The sequence below is a fragment of the Rousettus aegyptiacus genome, unplaced genomic scaffold (assembly GCF_014176215.1).
Source record: "Rousettus aegyptiacus isolate mRouAeg1 unplaced genomic scaffold, mRouAeg1.p scaffold_m13_p_5, whole genome shotgun sequence".
In the NCBI taxonomy this organism is placed as follows: domain Eukaryota; kingdom Metazoa; phylum Chordata; class Mammalia; order Chiroptera; family Pteropodidae; genus Rousettus; species Rousettus aegyptiacus.
This window is the reverse complement of record NW_023416308.1, coordinates 15,408,205-15,425,514: the sequence shown is the minus strand read 5'-3', so window position 1 is coordinate 15,425,514 and position 17,310 is coordinate 15,408,205. Positions and strand designations below refer to the sequence as shown.

General features: G+C 47.5%; 1 protein-coding gene across 8 annotated transcripts in view; it reads left to right on the top strand.

The window, feature by feature from the left end:
* The window catches only part of DEPDC5 (DEP domain containing 5, GATOR1 subcomplex subunit), a 106,950-nt gene extending 91,627 nt beyond the window's left edge, over positions 1-15,323 (top strand). For 2 of the 8 annotated variants that reach the window (XM_016129555.2, XM_016129548.2), the window contains 5 exons: positions 5,621-5,790; positions 8,652-8,823; positions 11,415-11,475; positions 14,312-14,394; positions 14,578-15,323. In XM_016129555.2, coding sequence (XP_015985041.2) covers positions 5,621-5,790; positions 8,652-8,823; positions 11,415-11,475; positions 14,312-14,394; positions 14,578-14,870 — 779 coding nt within the window. In that variant the 3' untranslated portion in view covers positions 14,871-15,323. The remainder of the gene's footprint in view (positions 1-5,620; positions 5,791-8,651; positions 8,824-11,414; positions 11,476-14,311; positions 14,395-14,577) is intronic. The other 6 variants (XM_016129549.2, XM_016129553.2, XM_016129552.2 and 3 more) reach the window with 4 other exon arrangements.
* The last annotated feature ends 1,987 nt before the right edge of the window (positions 15,324-17,310 follow it).

Sequence of the window (17,310 nt, the reverse complement as noted above, 5' to 3'; positions counted from 1 at the left end):
CCTGTCAGGACTTCAGATGATTGGCATGATGGCCCAGGTCCAGGGGCAGCGGCTGCCCTACGTGATGAAGGACACTTATGCCCCAGCCCTTTACTAGAAAACCACAACTCTCTTAACAAAAGTGTGGCTTTTGTTCCCCTCTCTGCTACTCCTCCTGCTCTTTCCAGTACGCTTTCTCCAGTAGCCACTTCAGCAACTTCGAACCCACCAGAACTTACAACCAGTGTCCTTGCCATCTCGCCAGTCTCCCCACCCACCTCCGGTCTTCACTCTTCTCATTACACAGCTCAGAGCCATCAAGCCTCTAGCCCCTGCTTCCCTTTCCCTCCCTCAGCATCCTGTCACTGAGAAAACTGAGGCAATCTGAAGGAACTCCAGATTCCCACACGCTATCTCCACAGCCATGTCTGTCCCCACCGTGAATGAGCTACCCCCTTTTCTTCTCTATGGCCAGTGTCTCCACTTGCGCATAAGACTTCACCCTTGCAGCACTCGGGGCAGTACTCCAACAGTCACCCCTCTCTCCGAACTTCCCCCTCTACTAAAGCATCCCCACCACTCTAATTTGCTCTCTCATTGGCAAAAACAAAGCAAAACAAAACCAAAGCAAAAAAGGGGGGAAAAAAAGCTCAAATCAGGTTTCTGTCCATCCTCTGCACTGGAATAGAAGTTTCCATGGTTACTGGTCCTCCACATTGCTCAGTGTAGTGGTTGGTCCTCAGTCCTGGTCCCCCTTTCCCTGTTAGCAGCATTTGTCAGATACCCCCGACTCCTCCTCTAAGTATTTCTTCTTCTTGGCTCTCAGACTGCCAGGCTTTCCTCCTCTCTCATCTGTCTCCTTTGCTGGTTCGTCCTCAGCTCCCTGATTTTTTAACATTGCAGCACCCAAGCCTCTGCCTGAGCCCCCTCCTCTATGCCTGATGACACCTCATCCGTTCTACTAACCTTCATTACTCCTAGATCCGATCATCCCCAAATCTGTCTCTGTACCAGATTATGCCTTCCAGTTTGAGACTCAGCCATCCATCTGCTTACTTGGTATCTTCACTCAAAAGGTTGAATGTGAGCTTCTGCTGTCTGTTCTTCCACCTCCCCACTCATACCTGCTTCTCCCTTAGTCTTCCCTTCTCATTCGAGTTACTTAGGCCAGAAAATTCAGTCAGGTTCACACTTTTGCTCTCCCAACCTGCATCCAGTCCAATACCAAATTCTTTCTTCCTTATATCTCCCTTCAATGAGATCCAGGATTTGACCCCTGGTCCAAACCGCTGCCATCTGCATGATCGCAGCCACCTCTGATGGGCCTCCAACTTCCACCCTTGCTCCGTGTAATCCACTTTCCACAGAAGCCAGAGAGACCCTTTCAAATGTATGTTGGATCGTGTTCCTGGCTCATGTCATGTCACAGCTCCCGACTTACTTGGAATAGAAGCCGGAGTTTTAGCAGCGCACTGGCTGTCCACGATGTGGCCCACTCACTCTGCCTCCTGCTTGCTCTGCTTCACCACATGGGCTTCTGTGAACTTCTGCACACTCACCAGCACCCTTCTGCGTTAGGTCCCTTCCTTTGGCCTGTGGCATTGTCCCTCCAGGTGCTCTCAGGGCTCCCTCCCTCACTCGCGCCAGGTCTCTGCTCCAGGATCACCACATTGAATGAAGCCTTTCTTGACCACCCCCAGCCTGCACTCTCTGGGCCCCTGACCCTGCTTCTTAGTCTCCTTTGCTCTTAACTCTGCCTGCCCTTGTGTGTATTTATACTGTTTGTGTTTTTTCTGCTTCCACAAAGACCTCAGCTGCTGGGTGATGAATTCTGTTTCATTTGCTAGCTGTCCCAGCACCTATAACAGTACTTGACACATACAAGGTTCCAATAAATGTTTGTTGAATGTACGAAAAAATACGAGTGAATATAGTTTGGCAGAATTAGGGAAAGTTGAATTTGGGACATTTGATCTGGAGTGAGCAGAGCTTCTGACACTAACCAATTAATTGTCAAATTGTCAGAAAGACAGTCATTTCATCATTTATTCAGAAAACAGACAAGACCTGTATGGTTCCAAACCATTTGCTGCATTTACGCCTTGGTTAGAGTTACTGCTTCTGGAAAATGCTTCAAGAGCTGTCCCCTTTGTACCATCATTTTGGTTCTGGAGCCTGTATTGTCAATTTCTGTATGCAGTCCTCTTTTCTAGAGTCTTCTCCTCTGGCGGGCTGGGAGAACCCCCCTTGACTGCCATAATCCTAAGCTCAAGGTGAGATTCAGAGCACTTCAGTTTAGCTTTCGTTCTTCAGAAAATTTTACTTAAAGAGGAGTGTATGGAAAAATAAGTTCCAAAAAAGAGGGAGGGTTATGTCTTCAGGAGATAGTTTATTAACAAGCATTCTTCACCTTGGGTTTATACAGGGGCGTTAGGGGGTTGGTGAGTCTGAAATTCGGCAGAATCTTGCGCGTGCACATGTTTTCTGGGAAGACATCCTTCTGTTAGCTTTTCAATGGCTCCATGATTGTTAGAGTGGACTTTCATTCCATCTGCTTCCTTTCCAATCACCCCTCCCACAGGAAATGTGTTTCTTTTCCTTTTAAACCTGACACAACTATTACAGCTAATTCTATAGAGTAACATCCCCCAGACCTTTGTATTAGGATATGAGATACTTCATCCCAACATTTTTTCAGATTAGAATATAGACTTTTACTGTGTCACTTACTTAAACAAGAAAGATCAGTCATCAAATTGGACTATCTTTGGTGTTAGTTTTGTCCTCAAAAAAAAAGTTCGCATGATGTGTAGAAGGAAGCAGGCCTGCGTATCATTTACGACCTGCTCCCTTTTTCTGTTTATTCATTTGACAACTTCCCTTTTGAACGTTTTTAATTCTCAGTTGGAGGCCAGCAGTGGAAAGTTGTTTCGAAATGCATGACGGTGGCACAGGGTCCTATCTGGCTTGTCCCATGGTGGCTCCCACTTGCCCCCCACCCTTGTCATCCTGTGTCACTGAGCTGTGAAGCTGCAGAGGCATCTGAGACTGAGGAAGCAGCACACTGTGTCCCTTAAGCCCCCTCACACCCCTTGTACTTCTCAGCCTTTTCTTGACAACCCACTGGATCTCAGGGTCAGAAGGTAGTGCGCCTCAGTCCAAACCCTGACACTTGAGCATTTTCCATAACACTCCTGATAAGTGAGGAGCCAGCTGCTCTTTGAAAATTCCTGCCAATGCAGCACTCACTCCTGAGACCACTTGTTCCATCACTGGACAGCTCTAGCTGTTATGTTGAGCTTCAATCCCCCTCCCTGATTTTTTTTTATTTCTCCTCCAGGGACACCGATCCCCTCCCTGGCTCATTAATGGCCCCCTCTCTGTGACCCGGGTGAAGGATGCCCAGCCTGCTTCTCCTCTGGGTTCACATGTGTTTATTGGACTCGCTATATCTCCCCTGTCCCAGGATGAATAAATAGGTTCTCATGGGACTTAAGTAATGATTCAGAGAGCTCACCGAAAGCTGCAACTCAGCCGGGCTTGCACTTTTGTCAACATCATAAGCCCGCTGGCAGCATTTCTGCTGTCAACTCTGATTCCTGAAGTAGGAAGCCAGTGGTATCTTGAGCACTTAGCCGAACAGTACACTTCCTTGGGCTTCTTCAGACCAGCCTGTTCTGAACTTGACATGCCAGATGGGAGTGAAGCAATGTGTGAGGTCACTGCTGGTATTTATCGAGTGCCTTTTGTATTGTGACCAGGGGCTTTTCGCCTTGGAGGAGTACACAGTGCCCCAGACCAGAGGGCAAAGCATTCTTCCTGTTAAGTGCAGAGTTACTCTAGCAGTGTCAACGAATCAGGAACACACGCAGAAACTCATTTTAATGAAAATTTTAGCATTGGAGCTACCAAGTTCTTTAAGTATCACAGACGGCTAAGCAGTGTCCATGGGATTCGCAGACAGGCCTCAGACTGACCATTAGTGAGCTCGCGGCTCCAACTGGGAGGGAGGAATAACAGTAACAGGAGGAAAGGAGGAGAGTTGCAAGTGAGGGTGGCTAGAGGAGAAGGCAGGAGGGGAAGGCTGTGACTCATCTATGTTTTATCGATTCTCACCCCTCTGTGAAGTAGCTGGTTGGTACCATCTCAGCTTGCAAACGAGGAACTAAACCAGGGAAGAGGGGACAGTGTTCTCAGGGGCACATGGCCAATAACTTATAGAGCTTAGATCTTCCGACTCCAAAGTGAGATGCGAATGCTTCCCATATTGCATGTTCTGGTTTCGAAAGAATGGTAAGCCGTACCCTGGGCAGCTGTATATCTTCTGCCTGGGTGCCATTCCGTGTCCTATCTGTAGCTCCACTGCCTTCCAGGAGACGTTCATTAAAATTGCTGACTCAGGAGCCGTTTGATCCTTGTCAGTGATAAAAGCCACTCAGGGCTTCTACCTGGAGAACCCAGAACTAAGCTGACTCCTTCAGATAAGGAAATGCCATTGGACTCACGGGGGCAGCGGAGAATGAGGGGCTGATAATGGTTATAGAAACCCGAGGTCTAGTAGTACCCAGGCAGAGCAGAGCCCTGATCTTTTCTTTACTTCTGAGCCTGTTTCGGGCACTTAGTCTCGTCAGGAACTTGATCTCTGACGACCCGTCTCTAAAACATCTCGATAAGCTTCATTATGAGGTTTCATTTCTTGAAGAAAGATTATAGAACTATTGCCTTCCTAGGTCGAAACCAGAAAAACAAGACTTCCTCCTTCCTCCTCTCTGTGGTCTGGGTTGCTGGTCCAATTGTGTTACTTTGTGGATCACTGGGATTAGAAGATCAGGGGTTCAGCCCGGCTGAGCTTCTGATTCTGTGATCTTGGCCAGTGCATTTCCCTGCTTGGGCTGCTGTTTCCTCTTCTGTAAATGAAGGCGTTGGGTTAGATCAGGGGGAGGCACACTGTGGTTTAACTGGCCAAATCTGGCCTAACATCTATCTGTTGGTTCGTTTTATAGGAAACTATATTTTTAAAGCACTTTCAGGTGCTCTGTTGAGCAAAACTGAGCAGAAAGCATGATTTCCATTTATTCCCTGCCCCAACACACACAGCCTCCCCTACTATCAACACCTTGCAACAGAATGGGACATTTGTTACAATCGATGAACCTACATTGACACATCATAGTCACCCAAAGTCCATGGTTCACATTAGCTTTCACTCTTGGTGGTGTACATTTTATGGGTTTTGACAGATGTATAATGACATATATCCACCATTGTAGTTTCACACGGAGTAGTTTCACTGCCCTAAAAGTCCACCTTCTTTTAAAAATAAAGTTTTATTGGAACATAGCAGAAGCCATTCATTTCAAATGCAATGTCTGTGGCTGCTTTTGCACTATAATGGCAGAGTTGAGCAGTTGAAACAGAGATCGTATAACCTGCAAAACCTAAAATATTTATTATGTAGACCTTTACAGAAAAAGTTTGCCGACCCCTGGACCAGGCGATTTCCGGAAAGCCTCTAGAACCTATGATTTTCTCTTCGGCAATTTTGCAGTTTTGTATCTGGAGGCGTCATTGTCTGTTCTTCCTCCTCATCCCACTCCTTCTTTTTCCTCTCTCCTGGGGGCCCTCCTATGTGCTGACATAGCGGCCACTGTCCCAGAACAGAGGACTGTGACCCTAGACGTGGATGTGAACAACCGCACAGAACGCCTGGAGTGGTGCAGCTGTTATTACCATGGCAACTTCTCCTTGAACGCAGCCTTCGAGATCAAGCTGCACTGGATGGCAGTGACCGCTGCGGTCCTCTTCGAGATGGTGAGAACCTCCTCTCGTGTGGACTGGGCCTTGGCTCACCACCTTGCAGAGGGGGACAGTGGATGAATAATATTCATGTCACTTTGTTTTTAGTTCAGGCTTCTATTACGTTTCACTTGGATTATTGAAATAGCCTCTTAAAAAAATTAAACATTGGAAAAATTTCAGTCAAAAAGGGGTATAGATCAGAGTTTCACAACCTTCGCACTACTGACATCTGCGACCAAATAAATCTCTGTCATGGGGGCTGTCCTGTGCATTGTAGGGTGTCGAGCGACACCCCTGGCTTCTACCCACTAAATGTCAGTAGTACAACCCACCTTGAAATAACCAAAAATGCCTCCAGATATTGCCACCTGTCCCCAGGGAAGAGGGAGTAATGTCCCCAGTTGAGAAACATTGAGTGAAAAGTAAATCTCTCTCCCACCCTTACCCTGTTCCCTGGGGTTTCCATCGAAAAGCAGCCATCCTGCCACTTGGCCGAGTGCACTGCCAGACAGATTCTATGCGTACTCAAAGTCATGTTACCTTTTTTTTTTTTTTTTTTTTTAACACATTCGGTCGCTTGGGATATATACTATTTATATTATGTTTTTTTCTAATACCTATATATTTCCATACCAATATAAATAAGTTGGCTCCGCTGTTGGTTTTGTTTTTGTTTTGCCTCATTGTTTTTAAGGGCTGCAGAATATTCTACTATTTATTTGTATCATAGTGTACTTAACTAATCCCTAGTTAATGAACACTCCTGCTTTTAACTCCAGTCCTCATCTGGAGGGGTAGGGGGTATGGTTTTGCCCCTACAGGGGCATTTGGCGATATCTGGAAACTTTTTTACTTGTCACAAATGGTGGGGGAGTGCTCCTGGCATCTAGGAGGTAGAAACCAGGGATGTTGCTCAACATTCTACAATGCATCGCGTAGGACAGCCTCTACAACAAAGATTAACCAGCCCAAAATGTCACGAGTGCCAAAGTTGAGAAGCCCTGTTTTAATTGGTCTTCTGCCTATCTTTCCTCTGTCTCTCTCTCTAATGAGGTCATTTATTGTTCCTGAACTAAGAAGCCACCTTGGCCAACACCCATCCCTAGTTCCAGTGTCTTACAGAATAAACACTCCTTATCCAAGCTGCCAGGAGCCCTCTGTAACCATCTTCACAGTCTGCTACTCTTTATATACTCTGTCTTTTGGCCAAAAATACTATTTTTCTGTGGCTTCAACTGAATCCCTCTTCCCTCCAACAGTGGCCCCAAGTATCTCAAATGAACAGCTGAAAGCAGCAATAAAGTTCAGAAAGAATTATGAAAAGCTAAGGAGACAACCGAAGAGAAAGGAGCACAGACAGCCTCAGCTGGCAACGTAGAGTCTTCTCTTCCGGTTCATATAGGTCTGATTTTGCCTCACAAGCCATGGTATCCCCGGGTAGAGATTTGTCCAGGTTTCTGTCTGCCCAGTCCCCGTCTGTCTCCATATGGCATTAGCTCCTTTGAGGACCCCTCCCCTGGAGAGAGTCTCATCAGGGGAACATTCTTAAGGTCCAAATTTAAAAAGACGCCCAGCTCCCTGCGCTGCCTCAGCTTGCAGAAGACACAAGTTCTTCCCCAGCCGGTTGACACTACCACTTCCTCCAGGCAGAACTAACCCTTGGACCCAGTAGACTAAGCCTTTTCCTTGGAAACCCTACCACATAATCCCGTTTCAAAACAACATGACCATACTATTCACACACATGGGTAATTACCATTTGCCCAGAAGAAGAGTCTTTATTTCCTGAGGAGAATTTAGGAGCTATCTTTAAAAAGACATTTTTCACATCAATTTATGTAAAACCTACTGAAAGCTGCTAACGCATTTATCATTATTTTGTTAAGTTTTTATAAATCTCCAGTGCGTGTTAATTATTATTTTAAGGCAATGTCTAAAATTATTATAAATCAGATTTTATTAGGATAAATATTACATAAAATAAAAAGGTCATCGACTAAGCCTTAGAGATAATCTTGGTCAAACAGAGAGCTCGGCTTTTGTTGTACTGTTGCTGTGAGTGTTCCTGGGAAACTAGGAGTGGTCTCCTTCAGTTTTTAAATAATCATATTTGTCTAAGTCGAGATAGTGGCCCAAACTGTAGTTTTGTATTTGATACAAATTTATCTGTATGCCAGAGGCACATGCATCAGTTTAAATATATATATACATATGAGCTTTATTTTTTAAAAAGTATCTTAAAACCTAGAAAATTGCCACTCTTCACTAAGAAAATGTTAGTAATGAGAAGCTTTGTCCTTATGCCCCAGCCCCTTTCATTCTGTCAGTCGTCAGATGGGCAGCTTTTGGGAGTTTGCTGGAGAGCAGCTCTCATTCTGCCAGGTCAGGCCTTATTGCTTTTGGCCAGAGGCCACCACAGTCATCTTGCACCCCGCATCATGTCCCACTCAGCCAGCCCGAGTGGATCATTGTCCTATTTGATACTTTGGACTTAGTAAATTTTTTATAAAGGACAAAATTAAAAGGACTTAACCTATATCCTGTGACCTTCCTCCAACATCCTGTGGAATGAGAAGGGTTTTTAGGAGGCAAGAAATAGCTTTTTCCAGTCTCTTCCTCCCAGAAGAAACACTGAAGCTGCAGATGCTTGGGCCAGGAAGAGGACCTATGTGCTCAACTCAATTTTTCCAGTGTTCCTCAGGAGGTTAGATTGTGCATTTTCCTGCCCTGGACCGGTTTGGAGCTAGCAGACATCAATAAACATGGCAATCGATGTGTGAGACGCCACCCTGGTGGCTTCACTCCTTGGGCAGTATTTTCTCTTGTCTGAACAAACTTGAAGATGACACTGTTTTTTTCTGTGCTTTCACCAGGTCCAGGGTTGGCATCGAAAAGCCACCTCCTGTGGCTTTTTGTTGGTTCCAGTTTTGGAGGGTCCCTTTGCACTGCCCAGTTACCTGTATGGCGATCCGCTTCGAGCCCAGCTCTTCATCCCACTCAACATCAGCTGTCTGCTTAAGGAGGGCAGCGAGCACCTATTCGATAGTAAGAGATACTCCCCTCTCAGGGTTCTGTCTCCATGAGTAAGATTCCCTCTTTCCCTCAAGGACGCCTCTCTAGGTATCTGATCCACACAGGCCAGTGCCTAGAGGAAGCCTTTGGACAGGGGTGGAAAGGACCTGGGTTTTAATCCTCATTTTTCACTTAGTGGCTGGGTGACCCTGGACAAATCACTTAATGTCTCCGAGTCTCAAATTCCTTATTCCTAAACTGGGGGTGGCTTTGAGCTGCTCTGCAACCCAGGAAGACCTTGGTAAGGCCTGGAGCAGAATGGTGGCTAGGAGAAGGTGTGATACCCTATAAATCATGAGTGACCCTGGTGTTCTCCCCACACTGTCCTTCTTGTCTGTGCTCCAACCGAACTGGTTTGGGCTGTGGGAATTTGAACCTCACAGGAGACTTAAATCTGCTGTTTCATGCAAAAAGGCTGAAAAGGGGAGGCATTGAAAGCAAAAGAGGAAACAGTGTCCTTTTGTGCAAAGCTGTGGTGTGTCAGCACCTGGAACATTGCACATGGCTTGGGTCCCGAATCTCAAGGAAGACAGAGCAGGAGGAATCTCATGGAGGACATCAGGACCCACATGGAGCCCTTCTCTTAGAACAGGGTTGTCAGTCTGAACGGGGGAGCGCAGGGGCCACTGACCCTGCCCTGCTGTTCCACGCAGGTCCACCAGAACTCTGAGGACAGGTATAGGACAGCTCGAAGGATGCATCTTCACACAGCCCAGAACTTTATACTTTATATCACCAAGTGCTCATTGCGATGAACATGTAAATAGCTCCTCCAGAGCTTTCGATGAACTTGCAGATGAGCTCTTTAAAAATGGAAAGCTAGAGTTGCTAATACATTAGGAGCCTCCTTAGTTTCTTAGATACAGACATTATCAATGTGAAAGAAAAAGCTTTAGGTGTGAGAAAGATGGTTTCTTTTTGGGCCCTTGTAAGTCTGTGTTATGGTTGGTGGCAGAGGACTGGCTCAGAGGTCTCACCGGGCTGGGGAGGCCAAGCTAAGTGTTTCTGCGCTTTTCCTGAGACAGGCCATCCCTGGGGTACAAATGGTTTTCATTCTAATGGGCCATCTGTATATTCTCTGTTTATGTCTTGGAAGATGTTTTTGTACAGATGCAAGGTTTTAAGTGATAGCTGGGATTCCAGGGGAGCCCCACAGTGATCCTTAGAGTTTACAAAGTGCTTTTCTCTTTCACTCCCTCCCTCCCCCCGCCCCCCCTTTCTCTTTCTTGCACACACACGCTCATGTGCCTTCACTGTGTGGCTGAGACAGGACCATTTTTGCAGTTCTGAAATGCAAAATGATTATGTTCATATCTGACCATTTTAAGCCAGATACCGCCTCATACTGCTGTTTTTAATATGTTGAGGGAACAGAGAGATCGTTCCCCACACCATCCAAAGATTTTCCTGGGGTTTTCCGCCTTCATGGTAACAGCACAGCATTGCTTGTGGGACTGGCATGGGAGGACATTTTTATGTGAGCTGGTGGTTTTCTCTGCCAGTTGTAACCTAGTCTTCAAGACCAGCATCCTCTGTTGGTTGCCATGGTTACAGCTGAACGAAAGGAGCCCTGGCTTCAAGGAATAAGGACTTAAATCTAAAAATTGATTTTCTTGCTTCTGTGCTTCTTCCCTTCCTGTTATCACCCCTTCTGATAATAGTGAATTCAAAACCTTAAAAACCTGACAAGAATCTTGTTTGTGTTTTTTCCTATTAAAGCCAAAGTCTCTTTTCTCTCTTGCCCTTAGTTGACCAGAATCTTCGAATCTATCCTAGATAGAAGATTTCAAATATGGAAGGAGTAACAAGGCCACTGCAGGCACCCCTGATCTTTGGGATGTTGTGTGCCGTTGCTGCTCCAGGCCTCAGCATCTCAGTCCTGAGAGCAGCCGGCCCTTTGCCTGTTGCCGTGTGACAGGCTGCCCAGCCCGCCCACCTGCTCCCTCTGTCCTCACCAACCCTACAGAAGGAGCAAGGCTGGAGCAATGAAGTGGGCGATGGCGGAGGCCAGCGGTACGCTTCATTTCCCCCCAGAGATGATCACTTTTCCCAAAATCATTTTTTTATGTATTTGCTTCAATGTTCCCACCCCTAAAATCGAGCTTATTATATTGCCTTTCCTTATAGAGAAATGGAAGATTGGTAATAAAAATTTTTTTTTAATAATTTTTTTGTTTGCTCTTTAGAAGCAGATAACATGCATTTAAAGCTTATCCTTTGTCTGTACTTTAATATCATGCTGCTTTCCACTTTCGACATAGTAGGAGGTCATTGGCATGAGTCTTCTACTGAGTTCTGATAGCTCACACTACTGAGAACTCATATTCATGCTCCTTCTAGATCCTGATAGAACTTGGAGGAAAGGATGGTGAGAATGCACGGCTGTCACTTTCTTTAGGGTGTCCCGCCTTGGGATGGGGGCTGGTCTTTCCTAAAGTAGGCAGTGTGGAAAAGCAGAGCCTAAGCTCAAGGGGGAAGAAATGCCAAGAGTAGTGAGAAGGCCAGACCCAAGGAGAATTACAGACCTCGACGTCAGAACTCAGCATTTATTCTTTTCCTTTCAGGCTTTGAACCGGAGACATACTGGGATCGAATGCACCTTTTCCAGGAAGCCATTGCACACAGGTTTGTCCCTTAGCAAGAGAGAATAGTGGGAAGGCATCCTTGTTTGTCTCGAATAGCAGTTACCAAAGCAAAACTCAGCTTGTTTTATTTCGAGGGAAACAGATCTAATCCACCAATGGCAGATTTGCTGCTTATCTCTGATAGGATCCTGGCTTTGGTTTCAAAGATAAACACTACCTTGCCAGTTCCTGCGGCTGTTGTTTTTCAGACCTCAGAGCCCCTTTCTTAGCTTCCAAAAAGACTCTGAGCCAAGCTCTCCAGGAGATGACATGAGTTAAAAAACCAAAATTTGTCAAGAGCCCTTGCCACATGTTTAAGAGACAACCAATGGTTAAAAAGGGATAGATAAATCAATAGGTATTTACTGGCACTGAATGTGTGTTCTAGGGAGAGCCTTTCCTAGGCTTAGCTGTCTACCCCTCAGGCCAGTCTAGCTTTGTCTCCAGTGTCAATTACTGCTGCTTGTTAATCATGGCATAAGCAAAGCCTCTTGTTCCTGCTTGAGTAATCTTCTTGCTGTACCTTCTTCAGTATCATCTCCTTATTCAAGCATCTTCAGCTGTTACCATCCCCACCATGCACACGCCTGCCAGCCCCAGCCACAGGGCGAAGTCCAGACTCTTCATCCTCTCCTTGCTCAAGTTGACCCCGGCCTTCCTTAGACCTTATGCTTCCCTTTTCTTCGTAGACCTAGCTCCGATGCTCTGTAAAGGCTGTGGAATGAATGCCAGAGCATCTGGTTTCCTCCTTCCAGTGGGAGGGGATGCCAATGTGGGACAGAAGGTAGGGAGTGCAGTGGTCAGTGGGAAGGGCATCGATGTGCTGCAAGCAGACAGGCTTGGTTCACCTCCGCCTCCACCAGCGTCTGGCTAAGGAACCCTGAGTGAGTCCTAGAACTGCTTCACCTTTGTCTTCTCACTCCTCACAAGGTTGTCGGGAGGGTTCTCTGATGTTTCTGGCCCCTAGTAGGCCCTCAGTAGACAGCAGTTCCTACTAGGAAGACCCCAGGCAACTGACAAGTTGATTAGCAGATTTGATGCTGCTCAGCTCATATGTCATCAGCAGTCGCTGCACCTTGCTGGCTGGATATCACTTGGGATGTAGCCTTTGTCAAATCTGCTTTCACAGCATCCTCCTCCAAATCTACTTTGGTCCGGATTCCAGTCATGACTTCTTTAAAATATTGCTCTAACCTCTTCAGCCTGCTTTTCTAGCCTTAGATTTCCTCATATGTCTCTTGCCCAGTCCCCATGCATCACTGCTCGGGACTCTGCTGTGTGCCTCCTCCCCTAAACCTGCTTCCCCTTCCTCCCCTAGACCCCTTCCCCCACCTTCCCACCTAAGCCCCATCCCCTTCTATACCTTCCACTCTGAATCCCTCCTTCCCTTTTACCTAATACACTCTGCCTATCTATCATACTAATTTGGGGGGCCCTGGAGGGCAAGCGCATGCATTTTCCTCATTTTTATTTCTGTCTACAAGGCCTAGCAAAGTACCTTGCCCAAAAATGTTGTTTAACATGTAGCTTTTTACAGAGTGGAACTCTAGGTGGGAATGTGGCTCTGAGAGCAAACAAAGGTCCATCTCAGAAAGAGAAAAATGTGTGGCATTCCAGCCCCTCCTCCATCTTTGGGCAGTTAGCATGAAATTAGTGCATCCCCTTCCTAGAGACGGGATCCCCCTGCCCTCACTGAGATCCTGGCTCGTGTGCTCCCCAGGTGGTCAGTAAAGTGGCCAAGGACCATGTTTTAAATTACCTTTTTAAAATTAAACATTCTTCCTAGAGACCCACGGAAGAAATGAGACAAGAATCAGGTCAGGCTGATGCACGCTGAATAAATAAATGGCCTCGACTGAAAGTAGAGAGGAAGAAAGGCAAAACCCAGGGCTGTTCCCATATTTGATAGAATCAGTGCATGTTAGCCTATCTGTTTGATTTGCATATCTGACTTCATGTGTTCTTCAGCAAATAGTCATCAAATGCCAGTGTAAAGCCAGCAGCTTATATAGAGCTACAACACAGCACCTCCCTGAGGACCTCAGTCCAGGAGAAGAGATAGACATTTTACCTCCTTGAGTTCTGCCTACATCCTTGCCTTCATTACATAAAACCCTTCAGGCTCAGAGCAAGGCTACATCTATTAACACGTCCTTTACAGCACTTAGCAGGTAGAGCTGTAATAAATGTGCTTTATGGAAATAGAAAAACCAGGAATAGAACAAGCCATAGACGAGAAATGGAATAGAACAGCTATAGATGAAAAATGGTCCCTCCTGCCCAGAACACAGTGAAGCGGACACCACCAGATTGGTGTTTCTCAATTTTAAGAAAAGAATTTCAATTAAGATACTTTGCTTTAATGACTTTATTGAGAACCTACTATGTGCTTAGTGTGGGAGACTGAGGACAGGGAGAGAGGTGTGGTTAAGGTAAATAAAAATAAGGACCATTTTCTGGAGAACCTGACAGTCCCAAGGATGTGGATGGGCACAGTGGGAAGGTCTAATGGGATGGCTGGGGGTGCACGGGATGGAGGGGGTGCTGGACAGAGATGAAGGCTGGATGAGAAAGTGTGTGGCGGGTGAGAGGGCTTTTACTACCATGGAAATGAAAAGAGGCTGGGTGGGAGGGGATCTGGTGAGCCATTGAAGCGGCAGAGATTGAAGGGGCAGAGACTGAGATGTAGAAGGATAAAAATTAGCATCTTGAATGTTCTATTTTGAAAGAGATCTTTCCTTTAGCCCAGACTGCCAGAGAGTCCTGTTAGCCACACTCTGTCCCCTGTCCTTTTAGCTAAGGCAGCTAATCAGTGTGTCTTCCTGTCCTTCCCTTAGGTTTGGCTTTGTTCAAGATAAATATTCTGCCTCTGCTTTTAACTTTCCAGCTGAGAACAAGCCTCAGTACATCCATGTTACAGGTGAGGCACTCTGTGCAAAATGTGGGCAGGTGGGCCCCTGTGGTGGGAGTGTGAGTCCCAGGAGAGGTTTGGCCCCATGCTCCGGGGTTCTTCCCTCGCACCAAGCCTGTGGCCACAGAAGCACCCCAGCCTAGCGCGGGCACCTCCTCGGTGGCTGTGACACGGTTCCTCCTTTCCTGGCAGGAACAGTGTTCTTGCAGCTGCCCTACTCCAAGCGCAAGTTCTCCGGGCAGCAGCGGCGGCGGCGAAACTCCACCAGCTCCACCAACCAGAACATGTTCTGCGAGGAGCGGGTGGGCTACAACTGGGCCTACAACACCATGCTGACCAAGACGTGGCGCTCTAGTGCCACGGGGGACGAGAAGTTTGCTGATCGGCTGCTGAAGGACTTCACGGACTTCTGTATAAACCGCGACAACCGGCTGGTCATGTTCTGGACGAGTTGCCTAGAGAAGATGCATGCCAGCGCCCCGTGAGGCCAGGCTGCACTGGGGTCAGAGGATGGCGCGGATTCCCGTCTTGCTATTGATATTCAATAGGATCCGTCAGGCTCTGGGCTGCAGATGTCAGTTTGCCACTGTCGGCGAGTGGGGGCCGCTGCTGCTGCCGCTGCTTCCGCACTGGTGTTCTTCCACTCGAGGAGAAGGATTTTGGAAGCAGCTAGCGCCCAGAGCAGGTGGGAGGCCCAGATGGCCTGTGGGAAGGCTTCAGTACTGGGGAAGGGGGCAGGCAGCCCCCATGAATGTCCTCTGAGCGTCCTTTTCCTCCACCATCCGTGGGCTGTTCGGAGCAGAATCTGCCGCTTGCCGCCCAGGAGAATGCACAGGATGTAAGATAATTTTGTGAAATAATGTACCATAAGCTCATATCAACTGTATATACCTGTACATATCAGAAGCGGGAATAAAATGTCACGTGCGGCGTCTCTGTCCGCAGTCTGGTTTCTGGCTGCAGCAGTCCCATCCTCTGCTGGAAAGTCGTGTCCTGTTGCCAGGGCCATAGTGGCCAATGAGGGTGTTGCACACAGTGAGGAGGACTTTAGAATTCACTATCTTAGAGACCTTGGCTGGGAGTTTACTAAAAGATATCTTTCCACAGGCCTGTGGGCCAGAGCAAGGAAAGTTTCTGTCAAGCCTAGAGAGCAGACAGTAGAATATACTTGGAAACTGCCAGTTTGTTCAGAGGCGTGTCTTGCCAAGTAAATGAGCCCAGCTCTGGCTCGCAGAACCTCAAGACGTTCTGAAACAAATCAAAGGAACTCCTCTCTCAGCTCTGACTGAGGTTGAGGATCTTAGCACCCTGCCCTAACCTGCCGAGAGTGTGGGGGTTACTGCAGGCCAGACGGGTCCCTGACAGTTACCGCCGCTTCTCCCTCCATCTTGCCACACCGAGTTCATCCCAAGCCCTGTCGATTTACCTCCTCAAGTGCTTGCAGATCCATCTACTTCCTCCGAGGCCCTCTGCTGCCACTCTCAGCCCAGCCCTCTCTCGTCTTCAGCTTCCTCTCGCGTGGCCGGGAGGGCCTCCTCAGTCAGCTCTGCTTTCACTCCAGGCCATTCTCTTGGCAGAGTCCTTTTTAAAAAACCACTCACATGGTGCTCGCCACTTTTTTAGACCTCTGGTGACTTGAACCTCAAGAAATCTTAGATGTGGCCCTGCACGATCTGGTCCCAGGCTCTTTCTCCAGCCACCTGGAAAATCGCAAACTCTTTAGTGGCTCAGCTCCTTGTGCACTGTCCCATGCGCCTAGAACACTCCTCCTCTCCACACCCAGTCCTGGGCATCATGCATCAGCTCAGCTCATGGCAGTAATCCCCCGTGACGACTTCCCACAGCCCCTCGTAGTTCTCCAACACACGACACGTTGACACTCTAGCATGGCAGAAGCTTGCCTGTTGCATTCATTTCTTTGTTCCTCAATGTGCGGCATAATAGTAGATACTGGAGAAATGGTTGCTGGCTGAATGCGTGGACTGAATGAGTGAACTCTGGGCTCGAGTGTCGGGCACAGCGTGTTACATCCGAATCGCTCCCTCACTAGCTGGGTTCCTAAGTTACTTAGTGGAGGCCATTTTCGCATCTGTAAAATGAGCTATTGATGCTGCATGTACAGACTTTGAGAGAACAGCTTTGTTAATGTATGTGAAAGAGCACGTGTTGATCCTTAGCAGGGTGTAGAACCTTGATAAAAGCCCATTCTTTTCCTGTTACACCTTCCCTTCCCTCAGACAAACCTTTGCTCCTTTCTAAACATCAATATCCTTTAATTGCAATAGGAGAGGCCGTCTCCCAGGGTGGTTGGAGGATGAAGAGATAGCCATATGTGAAAGGACCTGCTAACCAGCAGGCGATAAGCAAACGTAGGCTACTCTCACATTCCCAACTGGGAGCCCCCTTCATAGCCACCTGTGGTCTGTGATCCCGTAAGGCCAGCAATCACCCCTGCCCTCTTCCCTCTTGCAAAGACGACCAGAGAGGAGGCCCAGAGAGTGATTCGGTGGAAGAAGAGAAGGCTAACAAGTTAGAATACCAGGTCGCTATCCTTCAGAGCCGGCCCTGAAATGCACATGCCTCGAGCCCGTTTCCCCACCAGCTGGTCCCCCTGCCTTCCTCCTCTCTGACCATTACCCCCTTCCACCCACTCGTCCAAGCCAGAATCCAGAAGTCAAAATCCTCCTCCGCCATCATCCAGTCCTCCCACCTATGCCTCCTGCCATCGCTCACACTCGGCCACCTTCTTTCATCCCTGCCGCCCAGATGCAGAGCCTGGCCCTTGGGGAGTGCGTGGTTTGGTTAGATATGGAGTACGTGTGTCTGCTGATGGCAGTTCCACCACCAGATGATAGATACTAATAACCATTTCTTGTTAGAAGAGAGAAAAGCAATAGGCTTGGACCCAAGAGGACCAGAGTTTAA